Raw genomic sequence first — 24,191 nt, forward strand, 5'->3', positions numbered from 1 at the left:
AATAAAGAAGATAATTTTGAATTAAAATACATACTTTTTCTTACTCTTTCGAGCACATTTTCTAAACACACATACGGCAGCAAATAACTTGCCTTGTCATCGATATTTATTTATGTGTACGCTCAAAAAGGGTTAATTACCCTTTATTCACTCAAAATAAGATTAACAGTCGGGCCCCTTTCTTTGGGCGTACAGTAAAGCATCCACTTGGGCTTAAAAGTAAGAAATAAGAATTAACTAATGACTAACTAAAGAGATTTAGCCGAAGCTAACACAATTCTAAAGTACTTGGCCCGTAATATTTAATTACCCAGCGAACTATGAAAAGACACGTAATACGGCCGAGCGTAACAACAGCTTAGAGAGACGTAGCGCAAAGGAAAACGAGCGCTACTCAGGAATCCTAACTCTCTCCGTCGAATTCAGTTGAACTTAAATAATATTCTCCTTCTCATTTGCATTTAATACGATTCTAAAAACTCATTCTGGTAGGGAGTTGTAAGCTGAAACTAGATAAGATAGGAAAGATGCATTAAATTAAAATAATTGTTATAAAATTAAAATATACCTTACAGTGTATATAATAGCTTATTGTGAGTTTCCGCGAAGTTTGTTTCATAACAGCTTCAATAAATATTCATAAAATAAAGAAGATAATTTTGAATTAAAATACATACTTTTTCTTACTCTTTCGAGCACATTTTCTAAACACACATACGGCAGCAAATAACTTGCCTTGTCATCGATATTTATTTATCTATGAACACTGAATAAGACACCTGCTCCTTTCTCGAACATTAATCTAACAATTTGATAGGTATAAATAAAACAAGGAATTAAACCTAAATATTGTATTTCATTTGGTCAAGATGGAAATTTTAAATCTGGTCTTACTGGCAGTGTGCATCGGCATCTGTCATGCCACGGAAAATAGTAGGTTTTTTTTTCCTTATTATTCTTAAGTGGATATATGAAAAGTAATATAAACCATTTTCTTAAGCAGGGTCTTTTTTGCTTTCTCTATTTTACTTAAACTATCTTTTTAACAGTTACAAAAATTGCACTTCGTGCCCTGTGAACCTGAGTCAATTTTCTTTTTGTAGTGTTCAGCTCAAAATATTCGTAAAATTTTCTTTAATAATGATCTGAACTGGCATTTTTTGATATGCAGTTTGATTTATGATATGATATTGAGTACTGTACTGCTGGACTGTTGAAGATATTAATCCAATTTCATAATATAATTTGCTTAAAGTATTAATTAAATATAATCTCGGTGTAAGAAATGTAACATGTCCTTCTTGCATAATTCATCTTCTATGAGGTTTCTCTATACTTTCAAGAGTTCTGAATGTTGTTAGCTCAATAAAAATTCAATTTACATCGCTTGCAGACGAAAACGAGTCTGTCACTGTATTTTAGAAGCCTCAGCTTTCTCAAGTTTCACTTGCTTTTTTCGTGGTTTTTTTCTCAATTCCCACGTCTTACATGTAAAACATTTCTTGCAACTTAACAGCAGTAAAGACGAACGTTTATAATTTAAATAAATAATAATGTAAGGGTAATTTTTAATTGGCATTACAACAATATTATGTTAAGCCTAAATGCATAATATCAAATTTTTCTAATTTTAAGAGTATTAATAACACTCTCTTTTTTAAAGTTTGACCGTCTTTATGCTTTAACGGGTAACCTAGCTTTTACATTCAAAGTTAAAAAATATTCAGCATTAAACTGAAGTCAGTTCTGCCGGAGACTTCAATATGCATTCCAGTATGTCCAATATTTTTGCTGCCTCTGAACTCCCAGGGCTTTATTATAAAATGAATATTAGTCCCAGACTAAAGTTTCTTTAGAATTTTATATTGGCCTATATCTCTTTCAAATATTAATTTACGCATTTCATTTTATCTATGATAAAGTACCACAATTTTATTTTATGTTAGGACAATTTCTATAGTTCAGTTTATACAAAATTTACTTAGAGTGGATACTGATACAAAATCAAGAAAGTGCACAATTATCGTATTTGCCGGCGTATAAGACGCACCACCTTTTTATACACATTTTTGAAGGATAAAACTGTATTACTGATTATCATAATGAATTTAGAGTATTTTAAATATGAAGTAATACAAATGCAATCTAATACGTTCGTCAAATATCCAATCTATCTGAGAAAGAACACCTTTTAATCTTATTCGTGAAAATTCAGACACTCGTCTCCAGAGTTAAATGAAAAGTCACCTGAATCCTCTTCTAAATCAGCATCTGAGTTCTCATACAACAAATTGTCCTCTGTACCATCTAGTGTGATCGTCGATGTCAGCGCATGCGCATTCACTGAACTCTACGTAATTGTAATATTTCCACACTTCGCAAGGAAACAAGAAACAAATCGCATAACTCCGAATAAAGGAAATTTCCAGAAATGAAGACAATCAAAAACTGAATATCGACGTATAAGACGCACCCCGTTTATCAGACCTATTTTCAAAGAAAAAAAGTGCGTCTTGTCGTCAACGCCGTTTTGTACGATAATTCTACTGTCCGAAAAGTTTTAATGACTCCTTCTCATGGAATAGTTCGCCTCAATGAAATTCATGAAATTCACTTCACTACATGTGCCACTGACTATTTTATTAATTTAAACAGCTGATATTTCTTTTAAAAAATTTTATATTTTGAAATCCATTGATTTGTTTAGTTCCGTTTCTTCCGAAATGCAAATGATGCGGAGTTTTTAATTTTCTCGAAATTTAGATTAAATGTTTCCATGTGTTAAGTTGCTTTGAGGAAAGGCGACTTTCACAAAATACTGGTTATTGCAAAAATAGAGGGTAATATTAATGAGAAAGGAATAAAAAGTTAGTGATCTGCTAAGTATGTTTGTGTGAACCAGAATCCTTCTTGGAAATAAAGTAAAGGTAATTCTAAACAAAATCTTAATTTACATACATTAGGAACTGCATTAACATTTAAGACATTTTTATTTCGAAATTATTATCTATACAAAATTTAAGGCTTTACTAACTGTTAGAGACTGTCATTAATAAAAGAAATGAACAGAAATCAAATCTTACCTCTGACAAATTACCTCTCTTATAACTTAAATGTATGTCGTAAAATACTGTAGCCAAATTTATTCTGCAATACTAGTTAAAAAGGACAAATATGCATTCCATGCGTTAACGTAAGTAATAAAGTACATTCTATACGATACGTTAACGAAAAATGAAAGGAGAATAGAATAACATAGAAGAAAGTAGCATTTTAATTGAAGGTAAAAGATTTCCAACTAGAGAACATTTATAAATATTCAGCAGAATATGTAATTGCCATTCAAATTAAGTCTTAATCTGCAGCTGTGATATTACACAAATTAAAGGAATATTAGTTTCAGTAAATATTTCAATAAAGTCGGGTAGAGAATATTGATAAATAATTAAACGTGAAATCAGAAATATTATTGTTCTTGTCTTTACCCTTACTTTCCTCACTTCACTTTTGTGAAATGAATGTCTTCAGTATTTATTGTTAGTTTTAATAGCTATAGTGAAGTTATTTGAAAGTTATAAGTTATTTGAAAACATTTTTTTTGAGTTTTTGGTTTAAAATCTATGAAATATTATGGAGATGGTAAGGTATTTTACCCTTGAGGCAAATGAAATCTTACTGCAAATAAATAAAGGAAAAATTGAAGGAATGTTATTTAAATTATAAAATTGCAACGGAAATTTTAATTAGCTACATTGAGGTGAAATTATGTTCTTTCGTTTGAATAACTATATTGTTTTCTCTTCTTACAGATTTTCTAGGAGACCTGCCATTGGAAAATCCGGATCTCATAGAAGGAGACATTCTTCCAATAGATGACTCAAATGTAATTTTAAATCAATTTTTAAATTATGTATAATATATATGCGAAAATTCGGTGAAATTTCACAGAAAGTGCTGAATCAAAAATAATACGCAGATTTTTAAAAATAAACGTAACTAAAACCTGAAAACTAGAAAATGTTTTTTCATATTAATTAATTACCGTGTTAATATACAGTATACAATATGTAATATTAATATGCAATTATAAATTTTTAACTTTCTTAAACCAGTAAAAAATTAGAAAAAGTAAAAAATTAGAAAAAAGTAAAAAATTAGAAAAAAGTCAAACTATTGAAACTTTAATTTCTTATTCGTTGTGCCTTAATTCATTAAAGAGGAAAAAAGTGAAGCAACTAAAAAAAACCGTACTAAATTGTATTAAAGTATAATTGTTACCAAGTCGATATCAGTATCGGATGCATACAAGCCGAGAAATGAGAAGCATTAACTAATAAAGAAGTGCAGTTAAAAATATAAGAATTAAAAAAAAAAAAAAAAAGAATTTGTGAAACCAATTTCACGAGAAATAATTATGATTTCTGTAAAGCATAAAATTAAGAAAATTTAAATCATACATTGAACCTGATTTTGCAGAAAGTGTTTTTTTATCAGAAAGAAAAAAATAATACGCTCGAATATACCACCTTAACCCATTAGCCGCTGGTGTTGCGTTGACGCAACGGTTAAAATAAATGCGTATATAAATATAACTACCTAAGGCATTTTATACCAGCAGATGATTTTGTGTAGGGAATGTTATGACGATAATTTCTGTAAAAAATATTTGCCTTTTACAATCATTTTGTTTATAATAATTAATCTCATACTTTACGCAAAATTTAAGCAAAATTTTCGACCGGGTACTTTTGCTGAAAATATTTAACGAAAGAATCGCCGTCTTTATGAGTGATCTATTTTTAGTCAAGGTCATCGTTTATCAGAACATTACATCAATCAGATGTTTATATTTGTGTTGGGAAGAAAGTGAAAACAGGTGTTGCGCTGACGCAACGTCAGCAGGAAACGGGTAGTCAATCTCCTTTTTCACTCATTCCTTTCGATGTTCTGGTTGTTTAAAAATGCCTAGAATGAGGTATCTGAAGAAGCCCTTCAAAGATTTTTTGATGAAGAAACAGATGATGATAATGTTAATAATGACCAGAATGAAACTGCTAGTGTTGTTGTTCCCCCAGAAATTGCAGAAACTAGTGACGAAGAAGAAAGGAATGGCAATGTTTTAAATAATGATAATGATATTTTACCAAATGATACTGCTGGGGAAGTTGAAATTCACGTAAGAAGTAAGTTTCAGCCTTCTAAAAGCAGTTATAGTCATACTAAAAAGTTTAAAAAGCAGAAGATTGAAATCTTGAAGTGGATAAAAAAGGAACTGTTAGTTATGTCTCAGGAAGAACATGAAGAAAAAGATAGAAGAGAAATTATAAAAGACAAAATACAAGGTAAAAGTAGTGCACAGATTTTCGGTTTTCTTTTTGGTTTAAACATTTACTCTCTTCTCGTTGAAGAGACAAATATATACGCTCAGCAAAAAAAAAAAAAAAAAAAAAAAAAAAAAGGCCCAGAATTTATTACATCTGAAGCTTATATGAGAAGATTTATTGGAATATTATTGCTTACAGGATATTATTCTTTACCTCAAGAAAAAATGTATTGGTCTTTTGATAAGGACATTTCTGTTCCTGTTGTACGAGAATCGATATCACGTTTGCAGTACAGGAATATGAAGCAGAATTTGCATTTGACAATAGTCAAGTTGACAATAAATTATATGATAAATTATATGAGGTGAGACCGTATCTAAACTTACTAAATATCACCACTTTTTACTACTGGATATATAAAGTCTCTTTTAGATTTCAGACGCGAAAATGCATTATTCCTTTTGCAAACTCCTATTGAGTGTGTAGAATTAGCCAGAAATAGATCAAAAACAGGAAGACCTAGTAAATTCAGCATTTAAAAACCATTACATGGAGATGGTAGACATTTTATCGTAAAGTCCGTTGATAACAAAAGACTTTGTTGTAAAGAGTACCAGAGTACCATAGCCATACTGTTTATAGATGCAAAGTATGTAATGTAGTTTTACATCATGATTGTAATCAAGCTTTTTATGCTTGAATCCTTCAATTGAAATATTCTGTATTTGTAAAAGAAATACAATGTATATTTTAATATTAAACTAATTACAAGTAAAGTGATTTTTAGATTTATAAAACGTTATACAGCTAAAAAGTAATCCTGCGCTCCACTTAAAAGAAACATCACACGAGTACAATCCTACTCACTAAACATCCGTAGTCTTATTCCGCTGACGTTGCGCAAACGCAACACTCACGTTTTCCAGAGGTAAGAGCATTTTTTTATTTTCAATGTAAATTTATGTAATAAATGCTTAATTTAATATTTGTTATTATTTTCATCAGAAAAGAAACATTCCTTGTAGTTTTGGCGGTTAATGGGTTAAATTGGATACTATCACTTTTGTGAGAACTTTAAATTGGATACTACAAGAAATTCAACTCAGTCATGTGGTGATTAATCGTAAGATCTGGGCTACATCTTCAGAGCAGGGGACGTAGTTCAATAAACGCTCAGCTACTTTCATGTTCAGTAACATTTCAATTTGGGTAGCAAGTGCGCCTTTTCTTATGTGTAAATAATGTCTTCCAGATTATAATTTTCAGTTCTGTGAAAATTTGAAGACAATTTTCTGAACAAAAAGGAAAGAATAATGATTCTGGATATGAGCACTAATTTAGATAAAATGAGCATAAAAAATTATACGAAAAACTGAATGTGAAATTTTTATATATATATAATTATAAGTGTGACATGTTCATCAGCAGTCCTATTACTAATTTCATTGTATTTGTAGGACAGAAATGCTATTGTTAATACAGGACAACTATGGCCAGGAGGAGTAGTGCCATACGTACATGAGCCAGGCTTGATTTCCTACCAAACCATTCGTAAGTTCTGTTCGATACATTTTCTTAAACCAAGCCAGGTTTCGCATTAAAGCATTTGCAAGCCCCATTCAAACTTGTTGAAATTTGCATTATTTTCTTGGCTAAACGCTACATTTACTTATTACAGTACAAAGTCTGAAATTCGGACTCGTCGGGACTTCGGCGATTCCGGATTTGGGATTTTTCCGGATATTAGATCATCAGTTTAAATCTAGTAAGATGGCATGTAGAAATTATTATGAAATCGTGATTTATGAAATAATGAAGTATTTATGATCTAAAAGGTATCAAAATTTACCAAAAAAAAGCATTAATATTTATTTGTTTACCTTACTAAGCATTTCTTTCAATACTTTCTCTTTAATTCTGTAGACAAGCATAATCTTATAGTCCTGTAACTGCCGTTTCGAGAATTCCGACTAACTTGTCAATCGAAATTTTCTCGTTTTCAGTAACTTCTCTGTCACTTTCTTCACTATCGATAGCGGTATTTTCTGGATCTAGAACAATATTACAGATTTCGCCATTCATTAATGATTTATGATTGAGAAACATTGTCATCACAATGAAAAACTTCCTTTTATATCATCTTCATTTATTACAGCTTCTCCACATTTCTTTACAAAATCGGTAAAATCCAAGGAGAGCCTACACCCTTTTATACAAACCGGGAAAGTGCAGAATCACCCACTGCTTCGTGCGTTTCTCAAAATCGCCAGCTTGAAAATAACAAGTAAAAGAATTGCACAAACTCGGTATCCATATTTTCACTTAAAAAAAATCAGAGAATTGCACAATCTTGGCATTGCACAGTTCCTTGACTCTGTCCATGTACACATCAATACGCGCCATATAAGCGGGCGCGCCAAGGGTGTGGGCTCTGCTAGGATCCAACCACAAAATCCATTAATTGAAAAATTTCACCTTTGTTTTGCGATATCCGAAAAAATTTTAAATTAGCGGCTATCATCATCAAATTTAGCTATCCTTCACTATACATATTTGGCTATGCATCACAAATTTGGCAATTAACGACAAGTTGTTCCGTTAAATTTGATCTTGCTTCAATCGCGCACTGAATTGTATTAGTTTAGTTATTTAATTATACTTATATCTATTTCTTGCACATGCTTATCAGAGTTCTCAATAAATAAATTCCCACATATACTAAATGTAATCTTTGGGTATATGGGTATCATCAACAGAATCTATTTTTAGCATATGGAAAGAAATTTTTGGTAAATTTTCCCTCGTCTACACTTTAAGCGCATTTAACTTAATTCTGTAATCATCGCCAAGCGTAATGTCAACATAAAAGGTTCCCATACTCATCTATTATTCAATTGCTAACATAAAAAAAATTTATTAGGCATCGCTACATGAGTCATTACTCAAGTTGTCATGTTTTGAAACATGACAACTTGAGTTGAAACGTTGATGAAAGGAAAGTATGATAAATAATGATTCGCCAGGTTGGCGTCAGATGAACAATGTATCTACAGTTAGTCACAAAAGTCTGCGTACAGACTAAATTGTAAATTAAAAAAACACTTAAAGCATAGAAAAATGTATTTTAATCAATGCATTTTTTTCTTCTATTAGCTAAAATTGTAAGCTTAACTAAAAAGTAAATAATATCAGTGTAATACTTTTTACATTTTTTCAAAAATATATTTTGTCAAAAAAACTCAGAAATTCCCTCCAATAAGTCTGCGTACACTTTCAAAAAAAAAAAAAAAAAAAAAAAAAAAAAAAGCAAAATATAAGTTTTTTACATTACTTCGATACTTTGTAGGATATCCTTTATTCTTCAAAACATCTTGCAGACGTCTGGGCATTGACTGAACTAGTTTTTCAGTGTCATCCGACGTAAATTTCGCCCATTCTTCCTGCAATTTACTAATTAGTTTATTTCGCGACGTAATATTGTGTTTTCGAATTCGTTTCTCCAATTTTGCCCACATTGGATTGAGGTCTGGTGACTGTGGAAGAGTACGCAACTGTTTTGGAGTGTGATAGAGGAGATATTCCTTCACAATTTTAGCTGTATGTTTTGGGTCGTTGTCTTGTTGGAAAATAAAGGTATTAGAAAGGTTTAAATTTCGGGCACTGTCTCGTAGAGTTTTCTTCAGAATATCCAGATAAACATACTTATCCATGACTTTATCAATAATGTGAAAATTTTCAACTCCTTTCGACGACATACACCCCCATACCATCACACCGCCAACTCCATGTTTGACAGTTGGATTTAAATTTCTCAGATTCAGTTCTGTTCCTGGTTTTCTCCATACAATAGGGTGGCCATTAACTTTAAATATTGTAAATTTACTTTCATCTGACCAAATTAAATTGTTCCAGAAGACCTGCGAAGAGTTTAAATATGTTTTGGCAAAAGCAATTCTTTTCTTTCTATTTGTCTCGGAAATGTATGGCTTAGACCTAGGTTTGCGTCCATGATAATCGGACTTTCGCAGCACTTTTCGTACAGTTTCAGGAGAAATTTCCTTGTTGCTAGTTAAAAAAATGTCTTTTGCAATGCTTGCAGCAGAAAGTTTAATATTTTGTTTAATTCGTAAAAGAATTTTTCTTTCTTCTCTCTGCGTTAGCTTCTTCGGTCTCCCATATCTTGGTTTTACAGCAAGACTACCAGTGTCAAGATAGTTTTGAATAACTCTTTGCACACTAGAAAATGGTTTTCCAATGGTTTTATCAATATAACGAAGAGTTTTACCTTCATCTCTCAATTTGATAATTAGTTGTCTCGTAACTAAAGCAATTTCTTTATTGGTTGTCATTTTCGTCAAAGAAAATAGAAATAGCAACTTCCAATCAACGTGAAATTTGCTTCGGAAGTCAATGACCTTGAAAGTGTAACCTTGTTTGCATTCTCAAGTTTGAAGTTTAAAAGTTAGATAAGAAATCCCCCGCCTCCTTCGCGTTGTACGCAAACTTTATTGGCTTTGATTTCTGGCCACTTATCTTTTAAAAATTAGTGTGCATAAATTATTAGATATGAAAATATTACAGTTAAATAATTTCAAAGTCCCTTATTGAAACTAAATATTTAAAAAATAAAACTTTAAGAAACTACCCTTTTCGCACCTTAAAATTTGGATTTGATGTTACTTTTCTTGATATACAAAATTTGGATTTGATGTTACTTTTCTTGATGTACGCAGACTTTATTGACTAACTGTATGTGGAATGTTTCGGTTTGAGATGTGTGCCAAAGAAGATACGCAGCAACGGAGCCAATTTACTGATCGTACAAATTTATGCTAAAATGATTATTTCTTCAATATCATCATTAGTATTAGATTTAGTATCAAAGTGAAATTAAGAATCGGGACTGTCCAGATGTTTTATTATGCGCGGAGGGGGGGAATCAAAGGCGGCATGCGTAAAACCTACGAAAAAACCTTTGTTGGTGGTTTTGAGGTTCGGATTTTAGATCATTCTGGATAATGGACGTCCGGATTTCGGGCTTTGTACTGTATAACAGAATGCAACACTTCTCTTTATCTGTGTCTAATACTAGTCACTATTAATACCATTTTATAGCGACTAAAGGAATTTAATTCCCTTTTTTTAAAATTTTGACCGTTTTAAAGCAACTAACCCGATATAAACTTTCAGTACATTTTTCAACAAAACTTAAAAATCACTCTTTAATATTTTTTAAGGCAAAAGCCAAAGAAAATTTACATGTACGTTTTCAATTCATTTATTCTTAACATAAACAGTCTCTAACTCAACAAAAGTAGCCTTTAACACTTTAGAACAATAGTAAGGTGAATTTTGCTGATTTCCAGCATACTCAGAAGTCGTCGGCTCTCAATCTGTTATCAAGGACATTTAAGTATGATTCCAATTACGAAATCAGAAAATAACAATGACCATGTCGACTCCACAGCGTTTCGTCAAATGATCTCGCTAATAGCCATGCAGTGTTCAATACCAGGAAGTTCCAGTAGGGCTAGTGTGTCGGTAAAAGAACCCCAGAAGTAGCTCAAGAAACAAGGGCAATGAAGCATCTTCAGTCGAAGGCACAGGCAATAGCAACCTTGAAATTAAAAGAAGGAAACACCGCCTTGATACATCTTGTACTTCCACGGTTTAATGCTTGCACACTAGACACTTACCCTCTATTATGTAACCTTCAGCTCCGCGTCAAATAGGAAATGCTGATTGGAATCAAATAGGAAACGCATGGCTTACAAAGGCACAAAAAATCTGTGTCTGTTTTTTACAGAGTTGATTGTGCGTAGAAAACCGACAAAGAGTTAATATTTTGAGTCTTTTCATTATCACTGGTTATTAAAAAAAGAAATTGTACCTGCTTGCCTTTAACATTAACTATAAAACAACAGAAATTTGTGCCTTTGGTTTGCAAGACCTAATTAAAAAAAAAAAAAAAAAAAAAAGGATTGTTTTGGCTTCTTAAAGCAAACATTAGCAGTAAGAGAAAAAAAATTACATTTCTACTCCTAAAGGCAAGGCCAAATGTTGCTACAGCTATGTGATGCGGGTTTTATTTTATTAGATAATTTTCTGATTCTTTGTATTTGTCCGAAAGCTTTCTGTCACACAAGCATTAGGTAGAATATAGATTAAAGTTACCGTATATAACAAAGTATGTAAATAATTAACATAGTAAGAAAATAATAGTTTTTCACTATTATATTCATTATTAAACTATCACTAAAATAAAGTTTTTCACTATTATTTTCTTTTATCAAAATTTCTTTTTAATTACTGTTTATACATAAGCTGTATTTATTGTCTATAATAAATCCAAAAGGATACTATAAATTTTAAAAATCTAAATTAAAATTTACAGATCCTGCTCTTTGGGCAGTAGCAGTAAGTATGTTTGAAAAGAACACCTGTGTCCGTTTTGTGCCGAGAACTAATGAGAAGGATTATGTCAGGATATTCCTTGGACAAGGGTAATATAAACAGAATATATTTTAAATTTTCATGTTATGGTTATGTGAAAAGAATGAAAGTACGAATGTTAAGATTTGCAAGCAGATGTTAAAATTTCTTTTGAATAAAAAATAATTTCTCTCTTCATTTATTCATCTCGTTAAACGGATTTCAAAATTATTGCATGTTTAAAGAAATATTTCCATGACTTTTATTTAAAAAATAAAAAAATAAGGAAGATTTTTCAAAATTTAATGGTTTTAGTCCCATGATATTTCTCAATAAAGATATATGCAATTTCAATTTTTTTACACTCCTTCTACAAAGGAATGTTAATCTTTAATTATTAATAACGCAAATTGTTTCTGATCTCGCTGAATGTCACTATTTCAATTATTTAGTTTTTAAATTAGAGTTTTATAATTTACAGAAATTTTCCTGAGCATTTGACAAAAGTAAATAAATCCTTTTTAGCGGTAGAAAGAAGGGTTAAAACATTGATTTCAGAGGCAGCGTAAAAACTGAATTTTTAAGATAAAATTTAGATTTTCGGGGGAATTTGTATCCTGTACTTATATCATTCCATTTGTCTGATGCAAAAGATTACTTTTAAAAGTTTGCATCTGAAAATGTAGGCTATTCCAACCATATGCATGGCTGTACAGTTAGATTTTGCAATTGCTCCTAATGAATTATGACCCACCAGCGGCCAAGCGGTAGAATCGCTGAACACTGGTAGTTCCGCTCGGGGTTTGATTCTAAGCAAACGAGATGGCTACATGGGTGTTTTCATGGTTTTACCCATGCGTAAAGTGTATACCAGCCAGTTTTTCTTAGAAGGTCCTCTACGAAGGCGAAGACATACTCATCTCTTCGGAAGATAGCCCTTGTGTGCTTCATGTAATCAAATAAATCAACCTTTAGGAGACCAAACCTAATGAATTATTTAAAATAATAGTATCTTTGTTAATTTTGATCTCATATGGGTATGGTTTTCTTCCTCACAAATTTTGCTTTAGAAAATATTTCCTTATTGATTGCTTTTCATGTATGAATTTAAGTTTTACATAACTTTGTTAAAAGATGTTACGCGAGTACCGTTACGAGTCTTTCAAGGATATTTTAAATCGTACACGAGTAATAAAATATCCTATACAAAGTAACGAGTATTCAGTTAATGTATTAAAAACAAGCAAAGTCTAGATCACCGTTTATATATATATATAAGAATACACTAATATTTTTTAGTAAATTTCGAAGAAAGTCACACGTTTTTGCGTGCAGCTAACGATAAAGTACAGACTATGAGATATCTAATTAAGGTCTTATAAAAGCTTGGAGCTAAGATTTATTTGACATCCGAAAAAATACTAAAAATAATTTAGAAATTAATTTAATCAAATAATACATAAACTTGAAAGAGCGCAAGAATAAAATACACAGAGATATGTTAAACAATTTATAAAATTATTTTCTTCGCCTAACAATAAAAATACTCAATAGTTACACCAGCTCTAAACCAAAATCTATTATGTTTAATAATTTGAACATAACGCAGAGATTATACACAATTACAATAAGGACTGCAAGGATAAAATTCCTCTGAATCGTATGGGATTTCCTTTCCGTTCTCTTCATTTAATGCAGTTACCAGTAAAAGTAATTTCAAGTATCTTACTAAATTGATTTATATTTGTTCTTTTCTTATAAATCATAGGAAAGGGTGGTATATGAACTGACAGAAGTTTATTGGAAGGGATGTACTCAATTGTGCAGAAAATAAAATTTTCCTCTCATAGGGAGCTGCTCTTGGATTTTTCATGCTTTAGTGGAGCAGTAAAATGTGTACCCAGAATAAGTTCAGACCAGATTATCGTTAACAAATATAATGGTAAACTAATATGAAAATAAAACAAAATAATAACAAATAATCCAAAAAAAAAGATTGTATGGGTATGCTGTATTACATTTGGATTTACTTATATAGTTACAGTCATCAGTTTTACAAAAGAAATTATATTTTATTTGGAAACATGTTAAATACTAAATCGCTGCTAAAAATTATTTAGATAGCTTTCGTTTGCACGAAGCACAGATACGACTTATCTATAAGATTATCTATAATTATCTATAAGATTTGCTAAAGTGAATCTAACACATTTTCTTCATAGCCTCAGCAACGCTTACAAATTGATTTATAATTTCATTTGTTGCTTTCAGGTGTTACTCTCACGTCGGTAAAACGGGAGGTGCACAGCCACTTTCTCTTGGTAAAGGATGTAATTTTATGGGCACAGTCACACATGAGCTCACCCATGCACTCGGATTCTATCATGAACAGAACAGATCTGATCGAGATGATTACATTGATATTCACTGGGAAAACATAAAAGAAGGTAAGCGGAATGTGTTACCAATAAGACTTCCAAAATCACTCGCAAATGGTACTTGAGCTCTTAAGTAGCATGTGTCTTGAATCAGTATGTCCCAAAATAATGTACTGTTTCGTAGTTGAATTAAAAAAGGCTTAAAACGAATCATTTTTGTGACAAATTATTGGAATGTTATTGAATAGGTTGAAAAGAATTTCATTATGCTAAAATCTAACACGAACCTAAAAAAATGAGGAAGTAAAAAGTCTGATAGCTTAATTACACACAATAGAGAACTAAAGTCAAGAGAAATCTGACATTCAAATACACAGGCGAGTGCTAAATGTGTTTCGAGAGTTAAAAATCGTTAAGAAAATATATGAAGAAATGAACAGCACGTGCCACTATAGCGAACTTGCTTTATAGCGAACCTTTATAACGAACTTGCTTTATAACGAGTCTTGAGACTATGCAGGTGATTTATCGCTTATAAGGAATGAAAATTGTTTATACTTATCGGTTTGATTTGTTCAATGTTTAAGACGCCTCCCAAGATCTGTCTTTTGAACGGGGATTTTGCATTCCTACTTTTTACAAAATTTAGAATGTTATTTATAAGGACTGTCGCAGCTTTGTTTTCCACCATACATATCTTGGAAAAATGAACGTGTTCTCATTTTACATTCGACAGGACAGATTAGTGATAAAATTTTCTTCACTTTTCATGTTTTCCAGAACAACGAAGCTTCACATACTTTTTTTAAATTAACTCTCTTCGCTTTATACCAGAGAAATTTTCTAAGTTAGAAATCCACCTATTTACCAAGCAATAAAGGTATAGCTTTCTGTACTGAAAATAATGTGAGTATTATCCGAAAAAACATAGAATGGATGTAGCCGAATCGAATACAGCTCATCCAAATCTACATTTCACACCAGGTGAAAAGATTGCGACTCACTGAAAAAAATTTGGATACGAGGAAAAAAGTGAGAAAGACTGACCTTAAGGACGTTGCAAAAGCACTGCTGAAATGGTCTGTTATTTAAAGAAGCTGCAGTCTACCAATATCTGGATATATGTTATGAGATATTTTCTACCTCCTTTCCGCATGTTTCCGTGGTATAGCTGGAAGTACAGTCAACGCGTATTTGGGAGATCCGGAGTTGGAATCCCGATGTGGACATCTCACATTTTTCCCGTTCCAAGCATTGATATAATATAATGGCTCTTACAATGTTACAAACAAAGGCTAATGAATTTGTTAAATACTTTATTGAGGATGATATTTTGTGCTCAAGTGGTTGGTTGAATAAGTCCAGGAAATAGAACAGTATTTCGTTAAAAAAATTGTCGGAGAATCAAATAAGGTATCCAGATGTTGAAAAAGTTCTTCTGAGATGATATCCCTTACCAGAACAAAGACTAAGCCATTTTATGTGCTAATGAAGCTGCTCTGTTCTACAAAATGATATCAAACAAGAATGTTAAAATATAAGAACTAAAGATGCATTGCAGGAAAATTAACAAAACTGAAAATCATAGTTCTAGTGTATGCAGATACTGAACTACATAGGATTGTTTTGTAATAAAAAACCGCAGAAAAAAAATGCTTAAAAGCTGGGAAAATTATTAATGTTTCCCGTCAAAAGGTAATTGTAAGATATGGATGAGACCAGAATTGCTTGAGGAAGAGCTATGAAAGTAGGATTAAAAAATTTTGATACAAAAGGCGAAAGCTTCTTATATTTGATTGATAAATATACTACACATAGTTGCCGAAAACTTAGAATGAATCGATATTGTTTTACTTGCTTACTTTACTTTTAAAACAATATCGATTCATTCTAAGTTTAATTAAGGCTAATGTACTGAGGTACAGAGGTTGAAGTTGATACTTTGTGCACTATTGTCATAGAATCTCAAATCCTTGCACATTACAGTGTTTCCTCTCCTTATCAATAAATTCTTTACTGAGCTTGTCATATTTCGTTTGGTCTTTTATTGAGAATTTTTGTGTGATTTTGATAGTATCTTTCATCGAGTAGTTCTATGTGTAGAGTCGAGTAAATCAGTAACTCAAAGCCTTGTTGGCAGCCAGCAGAAGAAATAATGAGTTTATTGCTGATGTATCGGCACCGTAAGGCACACACATTTACTCAAGTGCTAAAAAATGACAAATAGTGGGTCCAGTATAAGATTTCCAAGCCTAACGTCTGCCACGACGTACCTCGGTGCCTCTCATCTTAAGATCATCTCTGAACGCACACAAGATCAAGCTTAGTGTTTGCTGGACTAGTTGCTACAATTGATACAATACTAGCTACTGCTGCGAGCGACGCTATCACTCAGGACTCGTTGCAGTTGCAGAGGGTACAACATGTATTGCAGAAGGAATTAGCGTTTGTAAGTCGCTAGGTTGTACTGTACTTCTACAAGAAAGTGAAATCAGACCTGGCAAGGATAATTTAGGAATACCTATTCAGCGTCTTGGATAGGAGACACTGGGAGCGCTGAGATTAGAGCCTACAAACAAGAGAAATCCTTCAACAACGAGGCAGATCTGCGGCACGCACTTACGAATTACTTTGTGCCCACTCTACAACATTTACGAATCCCTTCGCAAGTTGTATCGAGAGGGCATTGCACAGCTGGAGGAACGTTGCCAAAAGGTGCTGGGAGATTACTTCGAAATGTAATGCTGAGTATTTTGCGCTTAATGTCTGCTGTTTCTGACGAACACGAACGGCAGGAACATTTTTGGTTACTTTGTTGTAAATGTTTTTTACACCACGTTCAAAAAATTTCGTATGCCGCCTGTAGTTCTGCAACGATTGTTCACAGACATATACTGTCAGTTACGATAACGTTTTAAATAATGCAAATGTTCATGATTTGGCATTTTAAAATTAAAAAATTTAATTTTGTAAAAATTACGAAATTTTACACTTTATAAGGTACTCCGACTCCTACAATTATACTTAGTAAGAGTTTATACTCATCAAGGAAAAAGTTAAACATATATGTTTCATTCTCGTACGATAAAAGTTGATCGAGATACAGTATAATTTCAAATTTGGCATTTTAGCATTTTATTTCACTTTCCTTGAAGGGTACTTAAAAATGAGTTAAGATAAATTGAGATTGATGTTTTTCTTTTAGTATCCTTCAATTATTTCTTTTTTGTGTGATTTACTGGTTAGTAACATTCTCTAATTTATAATTTTATTGCATATGGTATGTCTAAAGCGTTTTCAGACAAGTAGTTCAAAATCTTTTAGATACTAAAAATACATCAACAATATCCACATGCAGTTTTTTTTTATCTTAGGATTGTGATCTAATAGCCAAATAAGGAAATGAAAAGGTTTAGAAATTTTCCTCACTTTTAATTTATGTAAATAACGTTTTAAATTAGTTATATGCTATTACTGAAGAACACGAATTCTGTAAATACATTCTTTTTGGAAAAACGTCTGTTGATCAAAACGTTTTAGAACGATAATCATTACTTAATCTATTAACGTTAGAGTTTCGAACCTCATATTTCATTTCTACAAGTCTTCCCTTTGTACATGACCCTTGAAATGATATTAAATTTTAAAATTAAATATTTCGCTCAGGTTCTGATTATGGGAGTTAAAATGTTTTATAGTTTATTTTTTACAATGAGAATAAAATTTTACTAAACGTAATTGTACGGACTGAAGATCGTATAAAAAGTTACATTTCGTAATTTTGATAGAATTGATTTTTTAAGTTTAAAAATACCGTAACATGAATGTTTTTCTTATTTGAAGCATTTTTGTAAGTAGAAATACACATCTACGACTAATGCTTACAAAAATAAAGACAGCATAGCGTCTTTACTGAAGAAGGTGTACTGAAGATGTAGGAAAAAAACATTTATGCTGTATAAATACCAGATATTATAGCCATTTTGGTTATAAACGTGTTTAAATGTCTATACAATAGCTTTAGAACTTAAAAAAGGTGTTTATTTATTGGTGCTTCACTGAAAGTTACTTCTTAAATAACTGCGTGTTATCACTGAATACGATCAATTTACAAAAGTACACATGAAAAATTCAACATATTTTATTTTACTATATTTAAGCTAGATATAAGGGAGGGCCTTAAGGGTCGATTATTTATCGACTGCACGTGTTAACAATCGTATTTGCTGCTTTAAAACATAAAATTACTAAAATTAAATTCCCCAAAACAAAACACTTGTTTTCTATCCTTAGTTGTTCCTATAGAAGAGGTTCACTTACCTAAGATGACAAAGAAACTAATGCGGTCTCTGACCATTAGCAATTTTTTTCCAATGCAAATAGTTAAATAGGCTGTAGCAACCATGAACATCACCTTGGCTTTTCGCGTAACGTGGCTATGAGCTGCAATAACTTTTACTAGCTTTAAACATCTTTGCGCGTACTTGAGTTTCTGAACGAATATATATAACGGACAACAACCAGCAGATGGTCAATAATTACTAACTGACGACTACCATATAAGTTTACACCATTAAGAAGCTCAAAGAAAACATCTAAAGGGAAATTTCTTATATTTATAATTAGGAAGGCCACGGTTGAAAGATCAGGAAGCTTTTCGGCTAGATATTAATCTCAAGGCATTTAATTTGTCCACCAAAGCTAACAGAATCTGCAAATAATTTTAAAGCCTCTCGTTCTCATATTTCTTCGTTATTTAAAATGTCACGTATCTTCTATAGAAATCATTGACTTTATTCACTAAGAAATGGAAAAATCTGATCATTTTAATATCTGTTCGAAATTCAACATGGCTTTAAACTCAAATTCAAATTTAAAATAGGTAATAAAAATAATGGATTTGTTTATGGCCGTAAATCAAACAATGTTTAAAGCTATAATGATTTTAATATCTGAAGAAAATATTGTGTGCTTGCATATGAGTACATTAAGTATATTTTCAAACTCAAGCATTTTAAACTTTATTTTTTAAAATTAACTAGCGTTTTTCATTTAAAGATGCGTTATGTCTTATTTTATTTCTTCACTTTTGCTTGAATAATTTGATTTACATTCGTACTCAGTATTATAATGATATCGTATATCAAAGCCATTGCCAATATTACGCTGAATATCACTATTTATTAAAGTTGGCACTATTTATTAAAGTTTACAATTATAGTTGTTAATTCTGTTATTATCCCAACCAGGAATGGAGGACCAATTCATGAAATTGAAACCTCATCAAAATCAACTGTTGACGCCGTTCGATTATGATTCTATTATGCTGTATGGGTCTTATACCTTTTCCAAAGATCGCAAGAATAAGCTCATGACCATGACGGGTAAAGGCAATAAGTATCTACAAGAAGTGGTCCATAAGTACTTCATGAGCAAGAGTGATTTTTTGAGAATAAACAAGTTATATAATTGCACTGAACATTTAAAGAAAATGTAAAATTTAAATGTATCTTAATTTGTTGTGTACATTTTGCTAAATTAAATTTTGGGGAAATAAACTCTGAGAATGTTTTTATTTATTCAACATCTCTTAAGAAGCCATACATAACATGTTGCGCAATATCTGCAGTAGTTGTTGGAGTGTTTCAGCATTTTTCATTTAGATTATCCAGAAACCTAAAAAATCTAAAAAAAAAATGCTTTGTTTAAAGAAGCGAATGAGACAACAAATAAATAAATAATAAACAAATATAGTTCGACAAAAATTTGAGGAGCATTTGAATTAAATATTTGGGGATCTCTTAAACAATAGGACCTTAGCAGTAACTTGACCATTGCAGCAACCTCCTACGGGATGAGAAATCTCAAGGTTCTCAAAAACAAAAGAGAAAAACAGCAAACTCTTAGTGTTGCTTGCAAAGTGCTGTGTTAAATAACAGAAAATTATCGTTTTATATATTTTTTAAACTTTAAACTTTGATTCATGGTGCCGAACACACTAACTCAAAAATATAATATAAAACATCATTCATAACAATCATATATCATATCGAACTTCTTATAAACATTCGTATAGTGGTAGTACAATTTAACTTTTAAGTTTGCGTTGTGAGTAACCTATGCAAAGGAAAAATCAATAACCCCAAAATCAATTAAACTCCATGTTTCTTAAAGCCTCCCGGCTCAAACAAATGGAGGGACATTACAAAACACAGTAAATTATACACAACATAAATACACAAATGCAATTAAATTTTAAACACACATTTATTAAATTCTTGACTATTTTATATAATTAAATAATGGATAACTGATCAGTAATCCTACCACAATTTTTCTAAGCAAACTAACACATAATACTACACCAAATTACAGCTTACATTAATTAAGATTAACATTATCAAATTCTACTGTATCATAAGTGTAACACTAGTATTTCTCACATTTCATCTTCTAATTTTAAGTATTTATCATGGTAATTCACTTTAAGAACACTGATAATTTCTACATCGATTAATTAATTTAAGTAATTTCTCAGATTTCAACAAACATTAACATGACGACTCTTGCTTGAGTATCAAGATAATTATTAAAGTTAAACAAATAATAATAATAAAAAAAAAAATCACTCACGGGGTGAAGTCCATACCGCACACTAGGGAATACCTTTGTAAACTGATTAATAAGGTGATTTGACAGCTCCACAGATCGTCCAGCGGCCAACGTTTACTCCAGCGCCACATTATTCCTGCTGTTCTTTATTCACAAAATCCTCGTTCATGGAGATAGACATTTCTTGCGAATTTTAACGATGACTTGGTTGAAACACCACTGAAGCTGTCCTTACAATAAATAAATTCCAGAGCACGGAAGGATGAAAAATCGACGCAGCTGACACAGGCAGAATAAACAGCATCGCACACCTTAGACGGATCCTACACGAGTCTCTTTCATTCTGGAAGCATCGAAACCCACTAATAACGTAGAGCAGCTTTAGAACAGTATGTAATTAGGAAGTCAAAGTCGGGAAAACAGGAACACGGCATCCGGATCACAACGAGAATCTGCATTTCAATTCTTGGGACAAGAGAATCGAAATTCTTCTGCTGAGCTCTACGCCTTATGCCAACGCAAATTCTCGCCAGCTAAACGCCTAGAGAAGATCATATCCACTGCCCGCCGCGGCTCGCGAGAGCAAGACCCGAAGGGTCAAGCACCCACTTTTTCTCCTCTTACTCTTCTTGAAAATCCGAATCAGAGTAATCTTTAGCCTGGTGCAAGCACCCAGGAAAACTCGGTTTCTCCGCCTCTGTGACTTCATAGGCTTTCAAAAAATCATCAAATTAAATCTTACCAATGCCGGAATTTTACGTTATCTAAATTGAGAAAATGACACACCCATAACGAATCAAACACCAGAAAATCTGACAATGCAGTCCGAAAAACATCTGTACACACAACGTGAGAAAAAAAATGGACCCCCCAACTAACAAGCGAAACTAAGCTTTACGAGAACCCAATTACCTAAACTTAGTACACTCCCTCACTGTCTTGAAGTAACAAAATTGAAACTCTAACAAAGCGAAAGCAAGACGATTTCCGTTTCACATGCCATTAGAAAAGGCGAAACAGAACATCCTACTGCCTCCACTGTGAGTAAAAAGGCCATAAACCAGATGTGTTTCCTTGCGACCGTCTCTCGCCTTTGTTACAGTTCCTACTCAAGAATAACGCGTTAAATAAAACCTTAAGAGCTTAAGAATACTTTTTTCCAGATTAAAATACACATGAATACAAATAAAAATATTAGAATAATAATGACTTGAAACACATATTAATAATTGAAATTCGCGACATAACAGCTGGTTTATATACAGATTTGAGTTTCGCAATATAAGGAAATTAAACATTTAATTAATTGAATTCATTGTTAACTTATAACTTCTAATGCTGTTACTTGCTTTTTTGCAATTTTTGAAGAACAAGGTAATATACGTTTTCTAAGGAGTATGGAAACAAAACTTACCGCGATGATATGAACAAAATGTTTCAAGTTTTATGCATAAAGATGAACAACTGTAAGATTTTCCTTAAAAAATTAAGTAGACATCACATGCCTACCTTGTACAGTTTATTAAACTATGCGCAATTTTTGTTGCATTTCATGTAAACTGATTTTCCCGAAATTATATAGAGATGTATTTCTCATTCAATCAATTCAGTTCTCACTTCGCGGCAGGGAAAAAATACGTAAAAACACATACAAATTGTAAAATACAGAAAAACATAAAACACCAAACAGGGTTAAAAACCGTTAAAAAACGATTTTTACAATTAAAATTAGAGTTGAAGTTAACTAAAATTAAGCAAAAGGCAGATTTTTTGGTGCACAAAACTTTTGGCACCACTCGGCAAAAGACACTGAAATTGGTGCAGAAACTGACTTAATCCACTATACTACTAAGTTTCACGCGTGAACAAATGACGGCGTCGGTAGGCTTAGTGGAACTTAAACAACTCTTATAATTCCAACAACTGTTGCACGCAGATTAACTGAAGGCATAAATACCTTAACCGAAACATAGCAAAAATATAATTCAACCACTTTTATGCACAAAATGCACAATTTACTAACATATAAGAATAAAAAACTTAGCTCCCCGAGCCCCGTAACAGAGTGGGTATATATATGTGTGTGTAAGATATAACAAATTACGACAGCTGCTTTAAAAATAATTGGTGATCTCAAAATTAACATTTTAGATTTGGTGCTCTCCCACTAAATTCACCTGTTCTCTCAAATTCGAGATTTTTCTATGTTATGTAACGCTACTGGAAAATGGCAACTAAAACTAATATTAACCAATCACAGACTAGCTCTACTTATACCTCAGATTTAGTATAAATAAATACCTTGGCGAGCTTATTACGTCATTATTCTGCTAGCTTCTACATTTTTAATATCTCTTCGCTTCGCTCCTTTAAATTGCCTGCGTCATTCCTTGTTAAAAACCAATGTACATAGCAATTTATCATATTTCATTATGATTGAATCATAAAACTGTATCGGATTTAATTATGATTGGATAAATATCTACAGAGATGATTTTATATGAGTGGAAATAAAGACTGGAAATTCTTCAAGTTCATGTTTATCTTCATCTGTAAGCCACAACGACTGAAAGCTCGTTCCTCTTCTTTGTTCTAAAAATATTACATATATATACATATATTTATATATTTTTGGTGAGGCCGATTGCAACCAAAAAGTGGAGTGCACATCTACATGTTATCTCATGTACAAAATTTCAGTGTTCTGCAGCTATACGTTTTTGAGTTATGAGAGATACATACACACGTACGTACAGATATACACAAGTGCGAGCAGACGTCACGAAAAAAAATCTCTTCTGAGTCCATTTTAAATTCATTTGACAATCCGTTTCGCGAAAAATAGTCCTTTATTCTGTCCGTACGTATCGAAGTAAAAGCATCGTTTAAATGGAATCGAGAGCGGTCAAAATGGACATTTTCTTTTCCCGAAAGTTTTTGAGATTACAGTACTTCCTTCACACAAGGAAGTTAAAAGTAAGTCTACTGTTTTTCCTTAAAAGAGTAAATGATACTAATAAGGAAAAGAAACAGAACTTGAAAATATTGTGACGGATAACACATTTAACTGAAATAGTTAAGCTTTTGGAAATAAATATTTGTTTTGTGTGGAAATAAATATTTCTGGCCGGCACTTTAAAATTCAATTATAATTATTTGAAATTTTTGAAATAAAATTGAAAGAAAATTAGTCTTAAGTTTGAAAATTTTATTTATAGTGAAAATACAAGAATACTTTAATATCTCAGTGAATTTATAGTAAAATAAGTGACAAAAGAAAAAAAAGCTTCATTTATAGAAAAGTGTTATTACCATAACTGTCGAATTGTAAGTTTAAACATATTCCTGGGAAAATCCTATTCCTGGGAAATAAACATCTGGTGATGTTTGAACTAGAATCACATCTATGGGAGTAGAAACATGTGCATATGATTATCGTATTATT

General features: G+C 31.8%; 1 protein-coding gene across 1 annotated transcript; it reads left to right on the forward strand.

Annotated features, from left to right (window-relative positions):
• Nucleotides 1–803: 803 nt before the first annotated feature.
• Nucleotides 804–19,692, forward strand: LOC118192939 (astacin-like metalloprotease toxin 5). The gene is made up of 6 exons (XM_035363953.2): nucleotides 804–933; nucleotides 3,810–3,883; nucleotides 6,782–6,875; nucleotides 11,719–11,827; nucleotides 14,028–14,203; nucleotides 19,384–19,692. Exons 1-6 carry the CDS (start codon nucleotides 870–872, stop codon nucleotides 19,629–19,631), a joined length of 765 nt encoding a protein of 254 aa, XP_035219844.1. The 5' UTR covers nucleotides 804–869; the 3' UTR covers nucleotides 19,632–19,692.
• The last annotated feature ends 4,499 nt before the right edge of the window (nucleotides 19,693–24,191 follow it).

The sequence above is a fragment of the Stegodyphus dumicola genome, chromosome 8 (genome assembly GCF_044657685.1).
Source record: "Stegodyphus dumicola isolate Sdum_Otavi_A_Nest chromosome 8, ASM4465768v1".
In the NCBI taxonomy this organism is placed as follows: Eukaryota; Metazoa; Arthropoda; class Arachnida; order Araneae; family Eresidae; genus Stegodyphus; species Stegodyphus dumicola.

Excerpts from the sequence above, each read along its gene's own strand:
- LOC118192939 (XM_035363953.2), top strand. The coding sequence starts at position 870 with ATGGAAATTTTAAATCTGGTCTTACTGGCAGTGTGCATCGGCATCTGT. Across the intron at positions 11,828-14,027 it reads AGGATATTCCTTGGACAAGG|GTGTTACTCTCACGTCGGTA; the intron begins GTAATATAAACA and ends TGTTGCTTTCAG. Across the intron at positions 14,204-19,383 it reads CTGGGAAAACATAAAAGAAG|GAATGGAGGACCAATTCATG; the intron begins GTAAGCGGAATG and ends TATCCCAACCAG.